Raw genomic sequence first — 26446 nt, 5'->3', positions numbered from 1 at the left:
TCATTCTTGATGTTGAATGCCATTTGTATGTGTCTGCCATCCATATTATTTTTTGTTAAAGGTGTAGATCGATGTTTGACCACCGACAACTGACACCCTCTGCTAGTAATGAACAACTTCAACATGTTACTGTAACTGTTGAATGATATGGTGTGCTCTCCCTTAACCAGGCTGCAGGTTTCTGTACACGTTGGGAGTACAGAAGGAGGGTCTATGATAGATATGATTGACTTTGGTATAGTGTGTTCAATACCAATGCCATTCATTCCCCCTTCATTCATTCCCCCTTCATTCCTTATTGTGCTGGTTGCATGTAGACTTTTATAACAACATATGATCTTGTGTACATGGGCGGGAATAGTGAAGTTGTTTGGCGCCAACTCCACTGACTCATTATTAAAGAATTTAGTATTGCGACATAATTAAAGAATTTAGTATTGCGCCAAATCTACGTAAGTGTATACTAAAAAGCCCTTGGTATAATAGTTGCTGTAATTATTTTTATTAAATCAATTTTGTTTTTAAATTCAAGTTACGAATGCTAATTAGAAATGAAATTGGATTAAAATATTCTAATGTCAAGTATGTAATGAAAATAATTCATGAAATTGGATATAAAAATTCTAATAGTTGTGCTTTCAAATTGACAAGTATGTAATGAAAATAATTAGACACGAAATAGGATTAAAAAAATTCTAATTGTTGCTCTTTCTAATAGACAAGTATCTAATGAAAATAATTAGACATGAAATAGGATTAAAAAATTCTAAGTGTTGCTCTTTCTAATAGACAAGTATCTAATGAAAATAATTAGAGATGTAATCGGATTAAAAAATTCTAATTGTTGCTCTTTCTAATAGTCAAGTATCTAATGAAAATAATTAGACATGTAATCGGATTAAAAAATTCTAATAGTTGTGCATAGAATTAACAAAAGTCAAATTTGTAAACCATAACATTGACAAGTATATAAAGAAGGTAATTAGACTTGAAATTGGATTACAGTAATAGTTGATCTTCTAATTTGACAAGGTCAAATTATTAATCCTAACATTAAGATAAAAACAAAACTAGATTTTAATTGTACCGCGAAGTTACATTATGGTAATTTTTTTATAGTTTTGTTGGTAATATTCTCATTTTATGTGGGATTTAGAGAGAGTCAAGTTCAAATTCATTTTAAAAAATAACGTCGTTATGTTTACGGTATTTGTAACTTAAATTCTTAATCAAGGTCAGATTTAGAGAGAGTCAAGGTTAAATTGTTTGTAACGTATGATTAATTTAGAAAATCTGACAAGTTATGGGAGATTAAATTGTTAATCTAATTGTTTTAATTTTTTTTTGTTTTTTAGCGGTTTAACAAAAAAATAATTGTAATTTGTAACCAAAAATAATTACTTAATGCCACCATAATGTTTTCACTATATTACACAAAAGAGGGTTCAATTACATCCTCGTGTGGCAAAAATTAGAAAAAACCAAGAACTACATTGATCACATCTCATACATTGATACCTCCATTGAGATGTTTCTAAAGACAACTAACACCCATACAAATATTAAACAACATAAACAACAAGCTTGCGAGTACAAAAGATGCACCTTATGTGCAAATAGTAGACAAGAACAGCACGAATTACCCTGGACAACAGCAAGACAACAACTACACCATGAAATCAAAACAAATAACATAATAAACATGAAGATCATCCAAAATGTTTCATGGTTTTCCAGATGAGTGGTAACCTAAGAAGTTAATTCACCCCATATCTCTTGGGGTGTCTCCACAGCTAAAGGGTATGCAAACACCTCCTGTTCATTCTTAATTTTGGCTTTTCCAACGGTGTGAACATCTGTCAGCATTAGATTCTCGTGCATGAGAATAAGTTTGGTTGGTTTGACGTCAGTCAATGCAGCCCACATCTCATACAACCTCCAAAGCTTTGTATTCAGTTTGGCAGAAATCTTGCGCTTCCTCGGTTCAGTCTTCACGTCCCTTATCCAAAAGAGCTTCTGACGGGTGTCCATATTGTCCTCGGGGCTCTGTCGAATTTTTAATTTAAGAGAATTTATAATTAAAAAGGTTATAAAAAGGTTAATATAGCATCATGAACAAAAGTAAAGTCAATATTATATATAACAAATTTTGAAAAAAAAATTAACAAATAATGTAATACACGTGAAAATATATATTAAATAATCGTTTACCTTCCCATGAACGATCAAGACATCCCCACCAACAATCCCTACCTCGGATGCAGTTGCTTGAGGTGGGATGACAACACCATTCTTCTTAATGGTCAGATCCGTATCCACCTTGTAGTCAAATTTGTTGGCGTAGTCCTTGTAGACAACCCTGAAACTTTGGGACTCCCTTATAGCATACTTGACCCCGGGGTCGTGGCTGCTCTGGCTCTTGACTGTAATAATGTATACAACCTCACCAGTAGGAGGAGGTACATATGCTCCATGGATGTCCAGATCAACCACGACCTTATGGACATCATCATCAGCATTGATGTCCATGTCATCCTCGGTCCCTTCAAGGACGAAAATTGTTGAGTCCCTTAGGTTTTGATTGATAGTTTTGAATGATGACAAACAGCTAAGGGAAACAGGTCCTTGAAAGTGTTCGATACAGTTGGGGGAACCAGCTAACATAGAACACTGTTTCCCCAGACAAGTTATTACTTACATGAGTTTTCTTATTGAACTAACTTGTCTTTATACAGGGAACAGTTATATGATAAAAGTGTTATGTACTGGTAGGGAACCAGTATGTAATGTTTCCATGGTTGCTACGTGGTAAAGCAGTCACATACTCTTTATTGTGCATTAACCATGTTACATGTGCAGTAGTTGAGTTGATTCCAAGACTTGGAGCATAGAAGCCTTTCGAAGATATTTCGAAGAAAGATTGTTTGCTCATAATAGAAGTATTCAAGGAAGATTCAAGTCTTGAAGATTACATGAAGAAAAGAAGATTTATGCTTTAATATGTTATCTAGGTTTTCATGTAATATGCTCCGTAGTATGCTTGCATGTTTGGGTTATATAAGTGCTTAAAAGTATATTGAAGTATGATATGAAATCTGGTACAAAGTTGGAACAGGTTTCATAACATGTTTCAATTCAGGGAACCAGGTCGGGGAACCAGGTTCACTGTATTCGAGCTGCCGTTTTGGAAAAAGATTTTACAAAAAGATTTTTTTTTTCGAAAAGATTATTTTGAAAATATTTTGTGCAGCAGGAAATAAGATGAAATATTCTTGGTTACCTAAAAACTAGGAGTATTTATCTTAATTGATTCTATCTTTGTGATTAAATCAAATAAGATAAAAACTTTCCTAAAATTACATTATATCTTATTCTCTAAGATTGTGTGATTTAAGGAAACTAGGTTTTAGGAATCTAAGCTTATATAAACTCATCTTATTTCACATATTTCGTGTGCCTCTCTAGAAATTAAAAGAGCAATTATTTGAGAGCATATACTTAAGCACTAATCCCATTCATCAAGTCATATACAAGAGTATTCTAGTACTTAAACTTTTTCTCTTAATTAGCTTTGTAGAAGTGAGATCAAAGGGGAGTTCTTGATTCTTGTATTGAGTCTTTAACAAAGGGGTTAAAGGCTGGGTGAGTGTTTGTGAGTTCAAACACATTGGGCTTACGAGTGTAAGTCGAGAGCACACTCGGAGTAGAGTGTGGGGTTTGCTGGTTCCCGGAGTAGGGAACAGCAGAGTGTTCTTTGTCTTTGTTTTTCGGAGTAGATTAATAAAGAACTTAGGATAGGAGGACGTAGGCCTGAGTTGGCTGAACCTCGTTAAATTTGTTGTGTTCTTTATTGCTTTGTTTCGTTAAATTTGTTGTCTTCTTTATTGCTTATTTATATTCCGCTGCGTACGGGAACCAGCACAACTGGTTCCTCACACACAATCCGAAAAGAAGCAAAATTAGCCAACGATTACTTAACACTCAATTCACCCCCCCCCTCTTGAGTGCCCATTGAACCTTCAATTGGTATCAGAGCCTAAGCTTCTCGAAAGAGTAACATCTAGAGGAGTTAAGAATGAGTACTCAAGAATTAAGTGCAATCGGTTATGACAACAAGTCACCCAAGTTTAATGGAAATAATTATGCTTGGTGGAAGAACAGGATCCAGAATGTTATCATGGGTATTGATTATGAATGCTGGCTCGTAGTTAAAAATGGTCCTAATATCATTCTCAAGACAGATGTTGAGGGGAACCAGGTTCCCAAGAAGGATAGCGAATTGGTCATTGCTGATTACAAGTTGCTGGAAAAGAATGCTAAGGCAATGTCAATACTACAACAAGCAATAGGTGAGACCGAAACAAATCGTATCTCTGGCTGTAGTAGTGCTAAGGAGATATGGGACACCCTTGAACTTGCGTTTGAGGGAACCAGCGAGGTAAAACGGTCTAAAATTGATTTAATCATGTCTAAATATGAATTGTTTGCCATGAATAAAAATGAAAAAATCAATGACTGCTTTCGTAGGTTTATGACTATTGTAAATGATCTTAGATCTCTTGGTAAAAATTTATCTGACGAGGATCTTGTGAGAAAATTATTGCGTAGTTTAACAGATACATGGACAGCCAAGGTAACAGCAGTATATGAAGCAAAGGATCTGTCTACCTTGTCTCTGGAACAGCTGATTGGTTCCCTTATGACTCATGAGATGCTGATTGACTCTAAGTCTGAGAAGGAACCAGCAAGAGGCATGGCGCTTAAGGGAACAGTAGAAGATGATGAAGATGAAATTAGCATGATTGCAAAAAGATTTGAGAGATCTCTTCGAAATCAAAGAAAGAATTTCAAAGGTAAGCATTTTAAAAACTATAAAAAATCTAACTCTAATTCTTCTTCTACAGGATGTTTCAAGTGTGGAGAAAAAGGACATCTTATTCGAGATTGTCCTAAGTGGAATGACAAACAGTCTAAATCCGGAGATAAACAAGCATACAAGAATGCCATGATAGCTTCCATGTGGGGAGACTCTGACTCAGGGTCAGATGAAGAAGAAGGATCATCCAACTCAGATGTTTGCCTAACTGCCTTTACAAACATCAAGGAAAACAGCACTGGTCCAGGAACCAAAGGGGGAACCAGTACATTCAACAAATGCTTTATGGCAAAGAAGGATGTACTACATGAACGCAAGGTAAGCTTAGAGCAAATTAGAGAAGATATGCATGAATATGATAGAGAAAATATGCTTGCTTGTATTGATTCCTTACTAGATGAATGCTATAAACTAAGTGAAACATACATAACTTGCAAAAGAGAATTAAAAGAAAAACGTGGTGAATGTAATATTGCTATTGCTAGTTGTGATCATCTAGAAGGAGTCTGTTATGAACTAAAAAATCAAGTAGCAGAACTAGAGGTTGAATTGGACAAGTGTAAAGTGGAACTAGAAAAGGAAAGATCGTTTGAACCAATTGATGGTGAAGAGGATCTGACCTCCTGGTTCCCTAGAGACTTATCAACCACTAGTGATACTCTTGATTTTTCAGTAGCTATAAGTAAAGCAAATTCGTGTACTAGAACTTCCTTGTTGAAGGCCTTTGAAACATTGGCTTACAACCTGGAAAACTCTCACAAGGAAATTGCTTCACTTAAAGCTGCACAGTTCACTGTTTCCCCTACAGGTACCAGTGTAGATGTCAGTAATACGATTGATAAGTATGAAAGTAATATTTGTGATTTGCATGCGGAAATCAATCAACTGAAAAAGGACAAGCAACCAGTGGTTGTTGACATGTCTATTGACTCTATGGTTTCAAAGCTTAATCTACAATTCGAAGCTTTAAAAAGTAACTTTGATTTTCTTAAAGAGAAAAACGAATTGTTAACTAAAACACTTGAAACCAGAGAAAAAGAACTTAATGATAGTCATAGACATGTGGACAAATTATTGAATGCTCAAGAATCCTTAAATTACCTGACTTCTTCAAAAGGAAACAGAGGAAAAGTTGGTCTTGGTTATACTAGACAGAGAACCAGGACTAACTGGTCTCCCAGAGAAACCACCTGGATCAAAGAATATCAACGAGGCAAGTATGTCATGACTAAAGAGATGCATGTGTGTTTTCATTGTGGTAAAAATGGACATAAAATGCATGAATGTCCAGCTAAGAAAATTAGTGCTAATAAGAACAGCAAGGGTGTAAAATATGTATGGAGAAGAAAGGATCAACAAGATGTTAATGTTGTTGAAAAGGGACCCAAGTATGTTTGGGTTCCTAAAACTAATGTTTGATTTGCTCTTGCAGGCTAGAGTGAAGGGAGACACCTATTGGTATTTGGACAGTGGTTGCTCAAGACACATGTCCGGGGATAAAGATCAATTCCTTTCACTAGTGGCCTTTGATGGAGGAAGTGTCACCTTTGGGGATAACAGCAAGGGAACCATCACTGGTTTAGGTAAGGTTGGTAAGACACTTTCTAACGCAATAGATGATGTTTATTATGTTGAAGGCTTGCAACATAATCTCTTGAGTATTTCTCAATTATGTGACAAAGGTAATATAGTTGAGTTTCAAGCCAACCTATGTCACATAGTTAACTCACAAACAGGAGAACTTGTATGTGAGGGAACCAGGAAGCATGATGTTTACATCACCTTCTTAGATAAAATCCCTCAAGACAAGTCCATCTGTTTGAAAGCTGTTTCTGACAATAATCAATGGATTTGGCATAAGAGGTTTGGACATGCTAGCCTAACACTTCTAAACAAACTTAAAACACGTGACTTAGTTGTAGGCCTTCCTAACATTAAGTATGAAGCTGATAAAGTTTGTTCTGAATGTGTAAGGGGGAAACAGGTCAAAATCTCTTTTAAGCCTAAAACTGTTTTGAGTACCAGCAGACCCTTCGAACTTGTACACATTGATTTGTGTGGTCCCATGAGAGTACAAAGTCGAAGAGGTCATAGATATGTCTGTGTCATGGTTGATGATTATTCTAGGTACACTTGGGTAATGATGTTACACACAAAGGATGAAACGTTTGAAGAATGGGTAACATTGGTGAAACAAGTGGAGAACCAGCTCACCCACAAGCTGGTCTCGGTAAGATCAGACCATGGTACTGAATTTGATAATGCTAACTTTATTGATTATTGTAGGGAACATGGAGTTAATCACAACTTCTCAGCCCCTAGAACACCTCAACAAAATGGTGTTGTAGAAAGGAAGAATAGAACTCTTGAGGAGATGGCAAGGACGATGCTCATTGAGAGTGGTCTCCCAAAGAGTTTTTGGGGAGAAGCTGTTGACACTGCTTGCTATATATTGAATAGAGGTCTCATTAGACCAAAGTTAAATAAGACTCCCTATGAACTTCTTAAAGGTCGAAAGCCCAACATTACATATTTTCGCATTTTTGGATGTAAATGTTATGTGCATAATAATGGGAAGGACCAGCTTGATAAATTTGATCCTAGAAGTGATGAGGGAATCTTCCTTGGATACTCTTCTCACAGCAAAGCATATAGAGTCTTTAATAAAAGGACTCTTCGTGTTGAGGAGAGTGTCCATGTCATTTTTGATGAATTTAACATGTCTTCTGAGATTGCGCAGGTACAACCTGATGAAGTGATTGGATTGATGGATTTCACGGGGAACCAGTATACTGGTCCCACGGATGAAGTGCAAGCAGATCTAGGCCTACCAAATACTCCACCAGATGATAATGATGAAGTGCCTAGAGAAGAAAATGAAGATAATGAGGACTCTGAAGGGGAACCAAGTCCTGATGGTTCCTCAAATAATAGACAGGTAATGAGTTCAGGGGGAACAGAAGAAGGTACCACCCCTGAACCTGAGGTAAGTAATGATAGAGGAAACAGCATGAATGTGAATCCTCCTGGCTCCTCAGAAGAAGGAGAGATCCATGAACATGCTGGTTCCCAACTTAATGAGAAAGCACAAAACAGTCTTAATTTTAAAAGTTATAGATATCAATCTTCTCATCCCACTGATCAAATAATTAGTGATATAAATAAGGGGATTCAAACGAGAACAAATGTTTTTCAAAACTTTTGTGCTTTCTATTCTTTCTTGTCTAATGTAGAGCCTACTGACTATAAAATGGCATTGACTGATCCTGATTGGGTACTAGCTATGCAAGATGAGTTAAATCAGTTTCAGAGGAACCAGGTTTGGCACCTGGTTCCCCGTCCCAAGGAAAGATCAGTCATTGGCACTAGATGGGTCTTTAGAAACAAGTTAGATGACCTTGGTACTATAGTCAGAAACAAAGCAAGGCTAGTGGTGCAAGGGTACAATCAACAAGAAGGAATTGACTATGATGAGACGTTTGCACCAGTAGCTAGGCTAGAGGCTATTAGGATTTTAATTGCTTATGCTGCTCACATGAATTTTAAGCTGTTTCAGATGGATGTAAAGACTGCCTTCCTCAATGGATATTTAAAGGAAGAAGTATATGTGGAGCAGCCACCTGGTTTTGAAGATGCACTGTTCCCCCAACATGTGTACAAGTTGGACAAAGCATTATATGGGTTGAAACAAGCTCCGAGGGCTTGGTATGAAAGATTGTCCAATTTCTTGATGGCAAATGATTACAAGAGGGGAACAGTAGACAAGACCTTGTTCATAAGAACCAGGGGGAAACACTTGATTGTAGTACAAATTTATGTTGATGATATTTTATTTGGTGCTACTAATCAGGTTTTATGTGATGAATTTGCTAATCTTATGCAGAGTGAATTTGAAATGAGCATGATGGGAGAACTAGGATTCTTCCTAGGGCTGCAGATTAAGCAAATGGATGATGGAATAATGATCCATCAACAAAAGTACTTAAAAGAGTTGCTGAAAAAATTCGGCATGGAGAACAGCAAAGCTTATGATACACCTGTTCCCCCATCTACAAAATTAGATGTTGATCTTAAGGGAAAAGATGTTGAAGCTTCTCTTTATAGAGGAATGATAGGTTCTCTACTTTACCTAACAGCTAGTAGACCTGACATTGTGTTTTCTGTTGGTTTGTGTGCTAGGTTTCAAAGCAATCCAAAGGAACCTCACTTAAAGGCTGTTAGAAGGATACTTAGGTATCTTGTAGGAACAGCAAATCTGGGATTGTGGTACCCCAAAGGCAGTACCATTGATCTTATTGGATACACAGATGCAGATTATGCTGGTTTCTTAGTTGATAGAAAGAGCACATCAGGTATGGCACACTTTCTTGGCTCTTGTCTAATTTCATGGGGTTCTAAAAAGCAAAATTCAGTGGCCCTATCCACAGCAGAGTCTGAATATATAGCTGCAGCTTCATGCTGTTCCCAGCTACTGTGGATAAGGAACCAGCTGAAAGATTTTGGTGTTATTTATAAAAGTGTTCCTATTTTCTGTGATAACACTAGTGCAATCAATATTTCAAAGAATCCTGTGCAACACTCCAAGACAAAACACATTGAAATAAGACACCATTTTTTAAGAGACAATGTGGAAAAAGGATTGGTGGAGATGTTGTTTTGTAAAAGTGAAGATCAAATTGCTGATATCTTCACAAAGCCTTTGTGTAGAGAGTCTTTTTGTAGGTTAAGAGTCCTTTTAGGTCTAGTTAGACTTTAGGTATTGGCTTCAATTACTTCCTTCAATGATTGGTTAGAATGGTATTCTCTTGTATAGTGTGTGTACATACTTATGTTGATATCTTTCAAGTGTTGTGTAGATGGTTCAAAATCTCAAAAGGATTGAGAATCATTGTTGTAAGAAACAGGTGAAATCAGGCTGAATTGCCAGAAACAGCGTGACATGGTTCTATACAGGTACCAGCAAAGGGAAACAGCAGACCAGCTCTGATATGTCATCCGATAATATCTTTTATTTTCGGAAGATTACTATAAGATATTTCCTTTTGGAAGGAATTTATCTTATTTCAGTTATTTAATCCCATATAAAAGGCAAACATATCATATGCCTTATTTATAGTTGGTTGAGATAATTATGGTAAAAGATAATTACCAAATTTTTGATTTCAATTTAAAAATATCCTTTACAGTTGCTTTTTATTGGCTCAACTAACTCTTTTCTTTCCTTCTTCTCTCTTTGTGCTTCATTGTTAAAAATATACACTAACCCTTTGTGCAGATCATCAATCATCATCACTCGAAATTCTCTTTCTCTCTCTCGTATGCTTTAAATTCATCATTGTTCATTCGGTTACTGTTCACTCAAGGAACCAGCTCAGTCTCAGGGGGAACATCAGAAGGAAGCATAAATGTCCTTAAGCCCGAAGTTGGAGGAAATTCAGAAAAGTCAGAGTGAAAAGGATGAAATAGAGGTTGTTGGCTATTATGAGGAGACACCCAATGCTAAGACCATGGTACGAAGTAGAGTAACTCAATTAAAGAAGTTCACTGAGAAGGTGCAGGAGGAACAGTCCATTGACGCTGTTCCAGGAACCAAGAGAAAAAAGGTACCAGCAAGAACCTCTTTGCTTGATTGATGTGATGCTAGTTTTGCACTCGTTATGCAACAAGGAGAACAGTTTTGCACTCGTTATGCAACAAGGAGAACATTCTGAATCAGTACATATCTCTCATGCTTTCTTTAAAAAAAAAAAAAAAAAAAAAAAAAAAAAAAAAAAAAAAAAAAAAAAAAAAAAAAAAGAGGAACCAGCAGGTCAGGAAGTGGTTTTGAAGCAGATTGGGGAATCACAAGAATATGCTTAGTAATATAATGATTTTGGTTTAAGCAGAGCATGGTGACAAGGATGAAGAGGAATCAGATGATAATACAGAAGATGTTGCAAAGTTCGAGGAGGAGGAAGGGAACGAGAATGATGATGAGGAGTGATGCTGTTTCTGTTCTTGTTTCCTCACCCTCATGTTTATTCTAAAATAACTGATTTTGTTGGTCTGTCTACTTCTCTCCATTCCATGAACTTTCTTTTTGGATGGATTTGGGCTTCTTTGGTTGAACTTTGTTGGCTTGTATGAACTACTAACTCTGCTATGGTATGAACTGTTTGACTAATCTCTTTTTGCAGCATAATGCTTGAATGGTGGTTGATGCCATTGTATGGATAAGCACATTAACTTGTGCACATTGCTTTTACTTGTGGATACTTTTTAATGATGCCAAAAGGGGGAAGTAGTCTGAAGTTGAAGCCTAAGGTTTAGCTAGTTTAGATTGAGTCAGTTTGAGTCTTTTTATTTCGTATTTTCTATTTTCTGTTTAGGGAACCAGTTGGCCTAACTGACTTGTTCCAAAGAGTCTTGAGTCCTTGAAGTTTTTGACGGTTTTCCTTTTGAGCATGTTCACAGGTTCAGGAACTTCAAGAGTTTGTCATCATCAAAAAGGGGGAATTTGTTGAGTCCCTTAGGTTTTGATTGATAGTTTTGAATGATGACAAACAGCTAAGGGAAACAGGTCCTTGAAAGTGTTCGATACAGTTGGGGGAACCAGCTAACATAGAACACTGTTTCCCCAGACAAGTTATTACTTACATGAGTTTTCTTATTGAACTAACTTGTCTTTATACAGGGAACAGTTATATGATAAAAGTGTTATGTACTGGTAGGGAACCAGTATGTAATGTTTCCATGGTTGCTACGTGGTAAAGCAGTCACATACTCTTTATTGTGCATTAACCATGTTACATGTGCAGTAGTTGAGTTGATTCCAAGACTTGGAGCATAGAAGCCTTTCGAAGATATTTCGAAGAAAGATTGTTTGCTCATAATAGAAGTATTCAAGGAAGATTCAAGTCTTGAAGATTACATGAAGAAAAGAAGATTTATGCTTTAATATGTTATCTAGGTTTTCATGTAATATGCTCCGTAGTATGCTTGCATGTTTGGGTTATATAAGTGCTTAAAAGTATATTGAAGTATGATATGAAATCTGGTACAAAGTTGGAACAGGTTTCATAACATGTTTCAATTCAGGGAACCAGGTCGGGGAACCAGGTTCACTGTATTCGAGCTGCCGTTTTGGAAAAAGATTTTACAAAAAGATTTTTTTTTTCGAAAAGATTATTTTGAAAATATTTTGTGCAGCAGGAAATAAGATGAAATATTCTTGGTTACCTAAAAACTAGGAGTATTTATCTTAATTGATTCTATCTTTGTGATTAAATCAAATAAGATAAAAACTTTCCTAAAATTACATTATATCTTATTCTCTAAGATTGTGTGATTTAAGGAAACTAGGTTTTAGGAATCTAAGCTTATATAAACTCATCTTATTTCACATATTTCGTGTGCCTCTCTAGAAATTAAAAGAGCAATTATTTGAGAGCATATACTTAAGCACTAATCCCATTCATCAAGTCATATACAAGAGTATTCTAGTACTTAAACTTTTTCTCTTAATTAGCTTTGTAGAAGTGAGATCAAAGGGGAGTTCTTGATTCTTGTATTGAGTCTTTAACAAAGGGGTTAAAGGCTGGGTGAGTGTTTGTGAGTTCAAACACATTGGGCTTACGAGTGTAAGTCGAGAGCACACTCGGAGTAGAGTGTGGGGTTTGCTGGTTCCCGGAGTAGGGAACAGCAGAGTGTTCTTTGTCTTTGTTTTTCGGAGTAGATTAATAAAGAACTTAGGATAGGAGGACGTAGGCCTGAGTTGGCTGAACCTCGTTAAATTTGTTGTGTTCTTTATTGCTTTGTTTCGTTAAATTTGTTGTCTTCTTTATTGCTTATTTATATTCCGCTGCGTACGGGAACCAGCACAACTGGTTCCTCACACACAATCCGAAAAGAAGCAAAATTAGCCAACGATTACTTAACACTCAATTCACCCCCCCCCCCCCTCTTGAGTGCCCATTGAACCTTCAAAAATGGAGTCGAACATGGAATTATCTGGAACAGTTAGGTCTATCACGCCATCACTTTGCTCACTGTCTTGCTCTACGGACCTTCCCTCTTGTGCTTGTTCTTGTTTGACATTGTTGTGCACTTGATGACCTGCAATAGGATTATCAGAATGAACTGGTTGTGCTCCAGAATTGTTACAAGTTGCAGAAGTGGAAGCAATAGCTCGTTCGAGGCTTGGGAAAGTTACAGGGAAACCCATCTGCTTAGATAGGCGTTGAGCAATTTTAGAGACTGGAATATCTTTTCGAAAAAGAGCATTTCTTTTGAGGATTTTGGCATACAGACTTTTGGTTTTGTGATGCTTTTTTTCATGGGTTTTTTTTGTTTGTCAGGGCTTTTTAGTCGTTTCTTAGGCGGTGAAGTGGCATCACTTTTGTCTCCACCACCACCACTGTCTTGGTCGGGGACCATAGACATTTGGGACGACGAAGCCATTGTAGTTTTTGGGTTGGAGGTGTTCGCAATAAAAAAGGAATAATGAAGTTGTGCTCTAAAGTTATATTTATATGGTTTTTAACAAAACATGGAGAAACCCTAATATGAAGAACAGGGGTCGAAGATTTGCCATAAAAGGTGCATATGTGTCATCCATGCTTAAATTGGTCTACATTTACCAAAAATGAGTTCGGGAGTGAGGATACTAAAATAATGTCCTATTTAGAGAGGAATCACTATTCTAGCCCAAGTGCGGCCTCTACTAGCTCTTCCTTTTTTACAATTTCATCACCAAACAATATATGCAACATGATACCTAAAAATAAGTTAATTGATTTCATTTACACAAGTTAATCACATAGGAATTGCAATGAATGTCGTTATTCTTATTTATTCAAATTTGTGGAAAAACAAAAGTAAATAAGATTCTCCTTGGCTTAAGTAATAAAACAATCAATTAGTTTGTCCGATTCTAGTCTTTAATTAATGCAAGATACTATGTGAAAATCAAAATTTTGTTTAAAGTGATCAAAAAACACTAATTAATCAATGAAAGTTATTTAAACAATAAAAGTCTAGTGATTTATCTAAGTGCTCAGGAAACTAACTGTTCATTTTTTATGCTAAATCTTCGTTTTAGATGTTTATGGACCTTCTTTCTTCTTCGTACCTCCAAGGAGTTCAATGGATTCAATTAGGGTTGAAAATTATTTGGCCAGAGAGAAGAAAAGTAGTAGTATAATAATAAGAGAACTTGAGAGATTAAGGATTTAAGAATGATATATAGCGTTTAGAATTTTAAAATTTCTGTTGTCATTAGGGATAAACGAATACTTCTATTTATAGGTGTAGGAATCTAGATTTAGGTTTTAGAGTTGCGGCGTCAGGTGGAGCGCGAAACTCTTGGAGTCGCGCTGAGTATTGCGTGCATCTCTATGACTTGCGCGCGTAACCTACGGTGTTGCGCTCGGTGCAGTTTGTCTTATACAAAAACGTGTTTTAAAAACTTTCCTAACTTTTGATTGAAAAGTCGAATTAAGGCATATGAGATATCATTGGAAAACTATTAATGTCTACTTTCCAATGCCGTTAGTTTTAGGTTAAAATATGTTATGGATAAAAAGATATGGCCATTTAAGTGCAAGGGTGTCGGTTTTAGGACCCGATTTAGTATTTTGATGATAACTTCTTCGTTTTAACTCGAAATTGGGCTTATAATATATCGTTAGAAAGCTCTTTGAAAGGCATGTCTAGATTTATAGGCCATGAATGGAGAATTTATGGTTGGTTTATCTAATTGGCTCTTTTTTAACAATGTAAGATCCATTGGATCCAATCATTGCATTTGATGCATTTGGGGTCCGTTATTAATTAAGATTAAACATGTATGAGCATGTTTTAGGCCTAATTAGTAATTGGATAGTCTCTAAGATAACTTGATCTCAAATATGGGTTTTAACTTACTTCATAATGAATTTCGTAGTCCATAAACACTTCAACTTTGATCTAGCATGAAGAACGGATTTTTGTAACATCGTCACACTTCATGTCGGGATAGGAGGCCAAAAGTAGGTGTCTACAGATTGCGTGAAATTTTGGAAAAATATGATGTTAAAGGGGTAGATAAGGTAATAAAAAAATTGCATGAAATGATAGCAGTGTTATTATTTTATTAAAAAGTAAAGTGTTGCAAGAGAGACAGAGTGGGGGGCATAGAAAAAGTGAGAAATGATAAATTATGAGAGAGTTGGGACCATTACAGGGAAATATATAGTATTAAATTGTAAAATATTTTTAAAAGAGGAGTGTAACTTTTAAAAAACAAATGAAAATAACAAATGTAGCTTTTAAAAAAATAGAGGGAGTATCTGATAACAAATTCATAAAAAAGATTGAATAATAACAATGGTATTATTAAGATTATTAAAACTAAGATCATCATTGATCGTGAATATGACCCAACTTGATCATGACCCAACCCGAAGTTGACCTGGCATTTGGACTCGAAAACTAACCCGACCCGATCATGACCAAATCCGAGCTTAACCCTACCCGAAGTTGACCTGACATTAGGAATCGAAAATTTCCTGACCCGAACTTGACCTGACCTGACGTAACAACGCCCATTTGAAAAATATTATTAGATAGACGTTTTTCTCTAACATGCCCAACCGATCAACGACATATTAATGATTTGTTATAACAAATACCATGACACATGTCAACACGGGATTAGTTCAAGGTTATAAAAAAATAAAAAAGATTGAAAGTGAGGGATAGCTCAAGGGGTTAGAGCTAAATCCCAATAGTTATTATGTGAACCATGGTGCATCAAGAAATAGGTGCATCACGATTATAATATGAACATTTAGTAAAAAAAATGAAAACTTCACAAACAATGAACATTTTGTATAAAAATATGAACACGTCACAAAATATGAACATGAACATCCAATTTTATATGTTCGTATTTTATAACGTAATGTTCATTTTATATGCACTAAATGTTCAGTTATATTACTAAATAATTGAATTATCCCGAGCCAATCAAATTTCTTTAACTAATAAATTGGTGTTCACTATAAAATACTATTAATGTTCATATTTAACATTTCGATGTTCATTTTCAAATAATAAATATTCAAATTTGAATGTTGTCATGTTCATATTTATTGATACTCATTACAAAATAATGCAATGATTATCATTAAAAATTTCAATGTTTATTTTCAAAAATTATATGCTCAAATTCTAATAGTGTCATGTTCATATTATATATGTTCATTTTTCAGAAACTATAATTTAAAACAATTTATAGTTTAAAACTTTATTTATATAATTGTTAAAGAAAAAAGAGATCATATTAATTCATTATAAATTCTTTTATGTTCATTTGAAATATAATAAATGTTCCTTTTTACATAAAATCCCAATCGTGGTTCATAATTCCTTAACCCAAATTAACTTATGTTCATGTATCGATTTAACTCAAATGTTCATAAAAACATATACATGTTCAGATATATTACCTAATATGTTCATTATTACAAAATTTAAAAGGTTTTAAAATACGTAAATTGAAAACAAAATAAATTTTCATATACAAAGAATCACAAATTCAGATATATAAATTATAAAGTATAGAATGCCATTTTTTTTTAAATGATTACTGTAGGGAATAATTTCAAGCTTTAATCCCACTAGCTTAAACCCCACTGTGATCATACACTAAAGTACGGTGGCGTCCAAAAGGGAAGAAGATAGAGCAAAAGAGTCGCCAACAAGTTTTTTTTAGGAACTTGTAAACCGTTCACGAGGTGAAGGTTACACCCCTTAACGATCCAAGAGATCGTCAACTCCATAAGGTCATGAACCAAATAAGGGTTCGGGGATGAAGGTACAAATCCAACCTAAAAGAGATTGAACATGTCCTAATAATAGGCCTCTACTTTATTCTGATCGTATTCATGTGCGCTTTCTGACTAACATGCAATCAATAGAATTATCCCTAAACCTGTTTAATCTATGTTGGTTGAATATAATGCACAAATAAATCTATTATTGGCGATCACTTGAATTATAATCATATTAACCCTAACAAGATTATTAATTATCTTATTAAGCGTGATTACAAGTACCAATTCCCTTTAAACATGCATAAAAGGTGTGATCAAGCAATAAATATAAATAATCAAGAAACATAATAAATAATAAAAAAATAATAATTATAATCATCACAAATATAATTAAGAATAATCATCATGATAACACCCATATTAATCATAATAATAATTATTATAGCGATAACAAAATTATAATCATAATAAAATAATCATCATCAAAATAATAATAATCATAAATTATAACAATTATAATCATAATCATGTTCATGTTAATATTAAAGCATAATAAAAATAGCAAGATCTTAGGCATGATACTAACAAGATTAATAACAAACCCTAGCATGTCACTAAGCAATAAAAATCAAATCTTTAGCCCTAACATGATACTAACATGAATAAATATTAGGAAGAACATAGGAAGCATCATAACAATCATATTTAATATTAAAATTACCCTAGACATGATACTAGGAATATCATAATAACAATGTAAACATGATTTCTACATCATAACATCAATTAAAACCATTAAAGCACTTACTTTGATGCCTCGTACCTCTTTCTAATAACAAAATACACACGTTAGTAACTTCAAGGAAAATAATAAACAAACAATCAAATTAAATAATTGAAAGAGAGATTTGGGACCAAACCCTCAGAAATTAAACCTTTCACGTCTAGGGCGAAGGCAACTTCGAATATGGCTAGATGTTTCTAGATCTTGTAAATGCGGAATTTTGTACGGAAAAGAAAAGTTTGAGAAAGAAAGAAAGAATGAATTGATGAATGAATGAAAACTGATTGTAGATGAATATTCGTGAGAATTGGTGAATGAAAACGGAGTTTTTAATACGTTATTTATAGAGAAAATAAGCCAAAAAGATAAAATATCAAAATAGAGCACTTGGCGCACGTAAAACGAGATTGGCCCACGCAAAATAGAGCTGGCGCCAGCACCATCTTATTGGCGCCAGGCGCCAATGGCTAGCACCAGGCGCCAATGGCTGGCGCTAGGCGCTAGGCCTGGTTCCAGGCGCTGATTTCAAAAATTCACGCGTTTTTGTTTTTATCATATCTTTTGATCCAGAAGTCCAAATAAGGCATATAATATGTCTTGAAAAGCTCTTAAAGTCAACTTTCCAACCCAATTAGAATTAGATTAAAATATTTTGTAGATAAAAAGATATGGCCAAAATAGTGGAAGGGTGTCAGTTTTGGATAAAGTTTCATGTCTCATTCATATCTTTTTCGTTATAACTCGGATTTAATATTATAATATATCATTGGAAATATAATTTCAAGATCTATCCAACCATATAAAATTTGGATAAATATTATGAGGCACGAAAAAAATATCTGAATATATTCCACTTCGTACAAAACAAGGATTCTTAAAAGGAGTAGTTTTATTCAATTTCAAACTCTTTAAAACATAATTATCAATCCTAACTCCATTAGGATTTAAAAGAACCTTCTAGAGTATTCTAAAAGACTATAATCAATCCTAACAGCTTTAGGAATGATAATTAATAATAGGCCCTCCTCTAGATCATTGGGCCGCATATAAAAACCAAATCGGGCCCAGTTTAGTATTTTGGTCATAACTTCCTCGATATTCATCGGAATTGGGCTTATAATGTATCGTTGAAAAGGTCTTTTCAAACCCCATCCAACTACACCATTATTGGATCCTTATCATGGGCCAACCAAACTGGATTGACTATTTTCTTAAAATAAGTTTTCAAAAACAGAGAGAAGAGAAAAGAATTAAAACTATCCGCAACACTAGACTTTCCACACTTTCACTTCGTTCGATTATGATTCGACGTGAAAGGTACTCATCACTGGGTTTGGTTTTGGGGAGACACATTTGGGTGTCTACAATTACAAAATACATAAATTTTTTTTAAAAAAAAAAATCATAAGTAATGTATTACATGTACAGAATTATAATTAAGATGTTCATATTCCAAAAAATTCATGTCAATAAAATTACATATTTCTAGGAAACGTGTCATACGTTCATAATTTTAACTTAAAATGTTCAAAATACCAAAATGAGAGAATATGATAGATGAGAGAATATTTGCTGTGCTTTCTCATTAAATGCTTAACCAATATATACAAAAGTATGATCAGCTAAACTAGGAAGTTATACAAGATAATTACCAAAAATACAGGAGATAATTATCAAAGATAATTACAACACAAAGTCTTATATGTGGCTGGCCACACCGTGTGGCCAGCCATTATAGGGGTTACTTTGCTAGTGTAATGAGGGTTACCTGATCAGTGTTGTAAGAGTTACTTCATCATTGTTATATAGTTACTCGGTCAGTGTTATAGCGGTTACTCGATTGGTATTACATGGGTTACTTAATCAATGTTATAGGGGTTACTTTAAGTGGTCACACGGTGTGACCGGCCGCACACAAGACGGACTGTAATTACAAATAAACAATATCCATAAATAGATTATTTACATAATCTAACACAAAAAACAACACTGTTTAACTCATAATAAAATACACAAATATCATTAACAAATAAAATCAAAAGAATATGAAAGCTACATGTTTCAAAAATCAAACCTAATCATGATGATTTAAATAATGGAATCTCATCGGAAAATCATCATCTCTGTCGTATTAACCATCTTCTCCTCTCTTTGTCAATAAAAATAAAAAATAAATAAAATAAAATAAACCATCTTCTCCTCATCAAATCCGCCCTTTTTAACCTTACTTCATTGCAGAAACTCCATTAACAAAGCTTCAAATTGAAGGTTGAAGAAAACGAAATTTGAAATTAATCTATGGTGATCAACAATGGTGATGAAGGAATTAAACCAAAAACAAAATAATGAATGAATTTAAGAGAAAGAAAAATAAAGGAGAGATAAATAAAAAAAATTATGAAATTGTAAGAGAAGGAGGTGAAGGAATTCAATCTTTAGTGATAACAATGGTGATGAAGAAATTAAATCAAAAACAAAAATAATAAATGAAGTTAAGAGAGAGAAAAACAGAGGAGAGAGAAATTAAAGGAGAGAGAAAATCAGAAATTAGGAAAGTGTGAGAGAGAAAATACTGAGAAGAGAGAAATATTGGTCTGCTAATTGTTGGAGCATACAGTTTACATGTACCATGTAAAATTTGCGGCTAAATCTTAGGATCGATTCTCACCCCCGCCCCTCTGTGGCTCTCTAACCACTTAAAAAACTAAATAAATAAATAAATAAATAAATAAGAGACTAAAATAAAATAAATTTAATAAATAAAAAAAAAGAACCCTAAATCCTAACCGGCCACCTTCCCTCCTCTTCCCCCACTATACTCCTATCGGAAACGGGTCGACCGTCCTCCTTATCCCCTGAAAACGACTGGCCAATACACTCCACTACCAAAATAACCTCCTCGTCACCGAAAAATGACCTCCCTCCCTTCTCAATCCTCAATACTACTCCCCGAAGCAGCCCGAGGAGTGTTTTTTGTGAGTTGGGGAAGGAATGGAGGTCGGTTTGGGGGTTGGGGAAGGGAGAGGGTACTCGATGAAGATGTTGGTGCTGTTCAGAATTTTAGTCAAAGTTCATGTTGTTTGTACACCTTATTAGCAGTTCATGTTGTTCGTACTGTCGTACACCTTGTTAGAAGTTCATGTTGTTAAGACCAATTTGTCAGAGTAATATGAACAAAACGAATCTAATATATGTTTATTTAATTATAAATTAATAAATCAGTATAAAAGTCAAAGTGATACATTTAAAAGAAAACAGATGAAATAAATTCTTTTGTATAAAGCATAAATAGAGGTCAAAGTGGTATATATGAATAATGCAAAAGTCAAAATAAAAGGTGTATAATCAGGTCAATCACTTAAACGTGTTTTGTTCATGTCAAGTTTGAATGTTGATTAACTTGCATTTCATATTTCCATTAAGAGACACGGCAATAAATTTTGCCAGACATTAACAAAAATATCTCAAACTTAGCTAGATATCAAGAAAAATACTCCGTATTATATTTGAAAAGAAAGATACAGGAAACTGCTTAGAGCTAATTATATCTGAGAAGATCACTTGCCAGGCTGTGCATCCGTACATGCTCAATTGTGCACGGACATACGGACCATGGCTTGCCAAAAAAAAAGAATTACGGAGTATTTACTGTCGCCGTCTAGAATGAATACTCTCTCGTAAACTACGTTTATACTATGTGCCAGACTGCCAACTATTCAATGGGATGTTCTTGGATAATTTGGTGCATATTCGGTTATAGTCATTGTCAAGCATTAATGTATTGAGGACAAGGCATTACAGTAATCTATGCCTATATATATCCAAGAATAGGAAGCACCTGCTGACTAAGTATAGAGTGAAAATATGTACACAACCAGACCCTTATCTCTATACAAAAATTATCCTGGAGAGATCTCATCAGCTCCAGAAGGTCCAAATTCGGGTTATTTGGTACTCCGAGATGAAGAATCCACACCAACCTATTGTTTCGGGTTGATCAAGGGTTCATCTATCAATAATCTGCCATTTCCACAAAATAAGCGCCTCACCATCAGATATACAACCGGCAGTGGTTAAAACTCTAGCACTTCAATTGATGAGGTTTATTTGATTCCTGTCATCAACCAGCCACTCTCATCCAATCGATATTATGCAATAAAAGCAGATGGGAAGACAAAGGGGTAAACACACAACTTATCTCATACTATGCTGTAAATCAACATAGCTTTATAATTTACGACTTTTCTCATATCTTTTAATATGGTTACAGCACTTACAGGGAATCACATGCTAGCTCAAAAGAAGAAGACATGGGCACTTGCTGCTTCTGCATCCCTAGCATCCGAGATGTAAAACCAAGACCACCCTTTGATGCAAACGACATATATCAGCAGTTTGAATTCTCTGTAATACCAACATGCCTCGGCGGAAGCTGGCTCTCAGCTAAATCTGTTGCACCTGATGGTCACCCTCCACAATTTTTACGCAGAAAAGGATGGTATATGAACTCCAAATCTCTAAAAAATTTCAACATGGAAGAGGCACGAGGTATTGACTCTTCCCTCAGAGCTCGTCTTCCAGACTTCAATATTATGTCTTCTCAAGAAAGTTCAAAGTCTGTGGTTGTTGGTAAGTGGTACTGCCCTTTTATGTTCATCAAAGATGGGAGTGAGAAAGACCAAATCAAGAATTCTCTATATTATGTAATGACACTTGAGCAACGATGGGAGAGGATTTTTGCTGCCGAGAGACGCAATGATCAGGAAAAGACTGTGATAGTCAATGCTGTGGTTCCTGCAGAGCTGGTAAGAATTGCAGGACAGCTAGAAGCACAAGAAGAGATGGTTTTCGGCAGAGGAGTGGTGTGGTACAAGGCAATAGATGGAAGCGGGACAGTACATCGGATGGGGCTGAGCTCACTGATTGTAGAAAGAATGATGTGGGAAGAAGGAAGAGTTGGATGGACTAAATAGAAAGAAAAGTGGATCAATGTGGTAAAAGAAGAAAAATATGAAGGAATAACAGACTGGAAAACTTTTGGTTGCTATTTGCTAGTCGAAAGTTTTGTTCTGAAGAGTAATGATGGAAGCAATGTTCTAACATATGATTTCAGGCACACTCATCAGCTAAGAAGCAAATGGGAATGATATCAATGAATCCTACAGTCCTGCTATTCTGCATGATCCCTTATAAACATACATATACTTGCAAGGTTTACATTGCTGTGTATCCCATAAATCAAAGGATATTATAAATTTGAAATTTCATTGGTTAAAATATTTTTGTATAATTATGTTTAAGTATATCTATATAGATATAGATTATAACTAAACCACCTAATGGTGTATTTTCATACATTGATGTATAAGTTAACTTTATTCTAATCAAACAATTAGATTACATCAGACCATTTTAGCCTGGACTTAAGAAAATTAAAATCAAAACATCTTATTTTAGACAAAGAGAATATAGGCTAAATGAGATATTTAATTATAACTTTGCCCAATTATGATTTACTCCGTATTAGAAAACAATTTCATGTCACAAATAATTTTTAATTTCCAATAATAGATTACAGGAAGCATGTTTAATTTTGAATGTGTCAAGTTGTAATGTTGATAGCTTTGTTAAGAAATCCGATTATTTTAATCCTTGTAAAATATCAAATAAAATATTACAGCGTTCTGCAGCCAACCATCTTTGACGATTCTAACATGCAAAGTGGTCAAATACGAATGAGGAACAAAAAGAACCAAGAAACTTGCATTAAGAGATACGGCAAATAAGTTTTTAAAATACTAACTAGTACAATCTCATGATTAAATTTAGCCAGATATCAAGGCAAAATAACTGGAAAGAAAGATACCGGAAACTGCTTAGAGCTGTTTATATCGGAGAAGACCAAGATTTCTTGTGCATATGCTTTAAATCCTGTGGGCTGTAGCTTGCCAAAATCATAACTATTTACTTTCACCGGCAGAAATTGATAGTCGCATAAACTATGTTTAGACTGTGTGCAACGGCCAACAATTCAATGTGAAATTCTTGGATAGTTTAGTACCTACTCGGTCATAATTATAATCAAGCATTATTATATACAGACTATTAACTCCAAATTTTGCTTTCCAAACATTTTTGGGAATTTTATTTGCTGGATAACTTAGTCAAAACACATATAACAAACTTAACCTGGCAGGATCAGGTTAATCTAGACCTAGTCAATCGTCAAATATTCTGTAATGTATTAAAACGGCTATGCCTATATATATATACAAGTATAGGCCAACTATTGTTTTTCGGAATCAGCCAAGAATAGGAAGCACCTGGTGAATAAGAGGGAATAAATGTACACAACCAGGCCCTTATCTTTATACAAACGTTCCACAGAAGCCATCTCATCAACGCCAGAAGGTCCAAATTCTGGTTATTTGGTACTCCGAGATGAAGAATCCACACCAACATATTTGTTCGGGTTGATCAAGGGCTCGTCTATAGATGATCTGCCATTTCCACAAAATAAGCGCCTCTCTGTCAGATATACAACAACCAGCAATCATAACGGGCACACCTCTCACCATACTTCTGATGATGAGGTTTACTTGATTCCTGTCATCAACAAGCCACTCTCATCCAACCAGTATTATGCAATCAAAGCAGATGGGAAAACAAAGGGGTAAACACAGAACTTAAATCATCTCATACTATGCTTTGAATTAACATAGCTTTATAATTTACGATTTTTTTTCATATCTTATAACATGCTAACAGGGAATCATATGCAAGCTCAAGAGAAGAAGACATAGGAACTAGCTGCTTTTGCATCCCAACCATCCGAGATGTAAAACCAAGACCACCCTTTGATGCAAATGACATATATCAGCAATTTCAGTTCTCTGTAAAACAAACTTTTCTTGGTGGAAACCAGCTCTCAGCTAGATCCGTAGCACCTGATGGTCACCCACCATATTTTTTACGCAGAAAAGGATGGCATATGAGCTCCAAATCTCTAAAAAATTTCAACATGGGAGAGGCTCGCGGTATTGACTCCTCCCTTAGAGCTCGTCTTCCAGACTTCAATATTTTCTCTTCTCAAGAAAGCTCAACATCTGTGGTTGTTGGTAAGTGGTACTGCCCTTTTATGTTTATCAAAGATGGGAGTGAGAAAGACCAAATCAAGAATTCCATATATTATGAAATGACACTTGAGCAACGATGGGAGCGGGTTTTTACTGCTGAGAGAAGCAATAATGATCAGGAAAAGACAGTGATAGTTGATGTGGTGGTTCCAGCAGAGGTGGTAAGAATTGCAGGGCAGCTAGAAGCGCAAGAAGAGATGATTGATGGCAGAGGAGTGGTGTGGTACAAGGCAATAGATGGAAGTGGAACAGTATATCGGATGGGGCTGAGCTCACTGATTGTAGAAAGAATAATGTGGGAAGAAGGAAGAGTTGGATGGACTAAAGAGAAAGAAAAGTGGATCAATGTGGTAAAAGAAGAAAAATATGAAGGAATAACAGACTGGAAAGCTTTTGGTTGCTATTTGCTTGTCGAAAGTTTTGTTCTGAAGCGGGGTGATGGAAGCATTATTCTGACATATGATTTCAGGCACACTCATCAGATACGAAGCAAATGGGAATGATCAATGAGTCCTGCATTTTCTGGACAGATATGAAAAACTGTCTTCCTACAGTCCTGCTATTCTGCATGATCCCTTGTAAACATACATATACTTGCAAGGTCTACAAGGATATTGTAAATATGTAATAACCTTATATTTTGTTGTATTTTTTTCCCTCTTTTTATTCCAATAATCTCCATTGCTTTCATATTTTCTAACTTCATGGATATTGAAATTAGTTTATAATTTGTTGAGAAAATAAAACAGATTATTCAATATATATGTTGAGCTTCCCTTGAACAAGTCATGTAAATGTTTAATCAAGTGATCAACATGTAATTACAGCTAAGAATCACAACAAATAACAACCATTGCTATTTGAATGTAGTATGTTAATAATCAAATATATTCTTCTGCTTTGTGAGAAAGTTTCAACAGCTCCGGAAAAGAAGGTAGGTTTAACAGGCATTCAACAAAATGATCAGGTAGGAGAAAGTCTTTTTCAACAATATTATAGAAGTCACACACAGGTTCATGTAATAGGAAAAGATCAATTGATGGGACCCTGTAGCATTTCAAAACCTCATGACCATATTTAAAATTTCCTTTATCAACCATTATACGTAGTACTATCAAAACGGTTTGACAATTAGGTTTCGGTTCGGTTTTCAAACGGGTCGGTTTTAAGTTGGTTTAAGTGCCTTACGGGTCAGTTTCGGTTCGAATTATTCCTGAGCAGTTTGAATTTGGTTCGGGTTGTACACGGTTCGGATAGTAAATGGTTCAAACGGGTTGCGGTTTGTAAATGGTTTGGTGTAAACGGTTTTATCTAGGTTTACACAATTTCGGGTTGGAATCGATTTTGGGTTAAAAACGATTGGGTTTTTTTTCGCTTCGGTTCTTATACGGTTTAACATTATTCAGGTCTGTTCGGTTTTAGGTTTACTAAAATAGAATTCGAGTCGGTTTCCGATTTTTATCAGTTTGATTCTCATTTGGGTTAGTAACGGTTTTGGTTTGAAATTTGACAATGTTTCACCTTTTTCTCGATTAACAAGTTTCATTTTTCAAGCTAGAATTTCTTGAGTTTCTTTTTCAATTGATAAATTTATTAAAAAACTAGATGAAGCCCGTGCGATGCACATTTTGTTTGTATTTTTTAAAATAATTATATATATATGCTAAAATTTGTTATATATTTAGATAAAATTCCTAATATTTTACATTTAATTAATTTAAACTGGAAAATCTCATTCCTCAATTTTGCTTACATGTCATTCAAATCATTTAATTCTAAAAGAAATTACTAATCTCGTATTTAATTGGCTACTACTAAAATTTATTATCCTACATGGCGCTGAAAAAATTAAATC

The 26446-nt window shown here is 34.9% G+C and overlaps 1 protein-coding gene and 1 pseudogene across 1 annotated transcript; both read left to right on the top strand.

Moving 5' to 3' along the window:
* Window positions 1-21217: 21217 nt before the first annotated feature.
* On the top strand, window positions 21218-22730 carry LOC110694256 (annotated as a pseudogene).
* A 1039-nt stretch (window positions 22731-23769) lies between these two features.
* Window positions 23770-25281, top strand: LOC110720630. Its single transcript, XM_021899679.1, has 2 exons — window positions 23770-24128; window positions 24224-25281. The coding sequence occupies exons 1-2, from the start codon at window positions 23800-23802 to the stop codon at window positions 25092-25094; spliced, it is 1200 nt and encodes a 399-aa protein (XP_021755371.1). The 5' UTR covers window positions 23770-23799; the 3' UTR covers window positions 25095-25281.
* The last annotated feature ends 1165 nt before the right edge of the window (window positions 25282-26446 follow it).

Source organism: Chenopodium quinoa, unplaced genomic scaffold (genome assembly GCF_001683475.1).
Source record: "Chenopodium quinoa cultivar QQ74 unplaced genomic scaffold, ASM168347v1, whole genome shotgun sequence".
Lineage (NCBI taxonomy): Eukaryota > Viridiplantae > Streptophyta > Magnoliopsida > Caryophyllales > Amaranthaceae > Chenopodium > Chenopodium quinoa.
This window is presented reverse-complemented; position numbering and strand designations above follow the sequence as displayed.

Bases quoted from the DNA above. Each gene is read 5' to 3' on its own strand.
- LOC110720630 (XM_021899679.1), top strand. From the start codon at position 23,800: ATGTACACAACCAGGCCCTTATCTTTATACAAACGTTCCACAGAAGCC. The intron at 24,129-24,223 runs GTAAACACAGAA...ACATGCTAACAG, and splicing joins GCAGATGGGAAAACAAAGGG to GGAATCATATGCAAGCTCAA.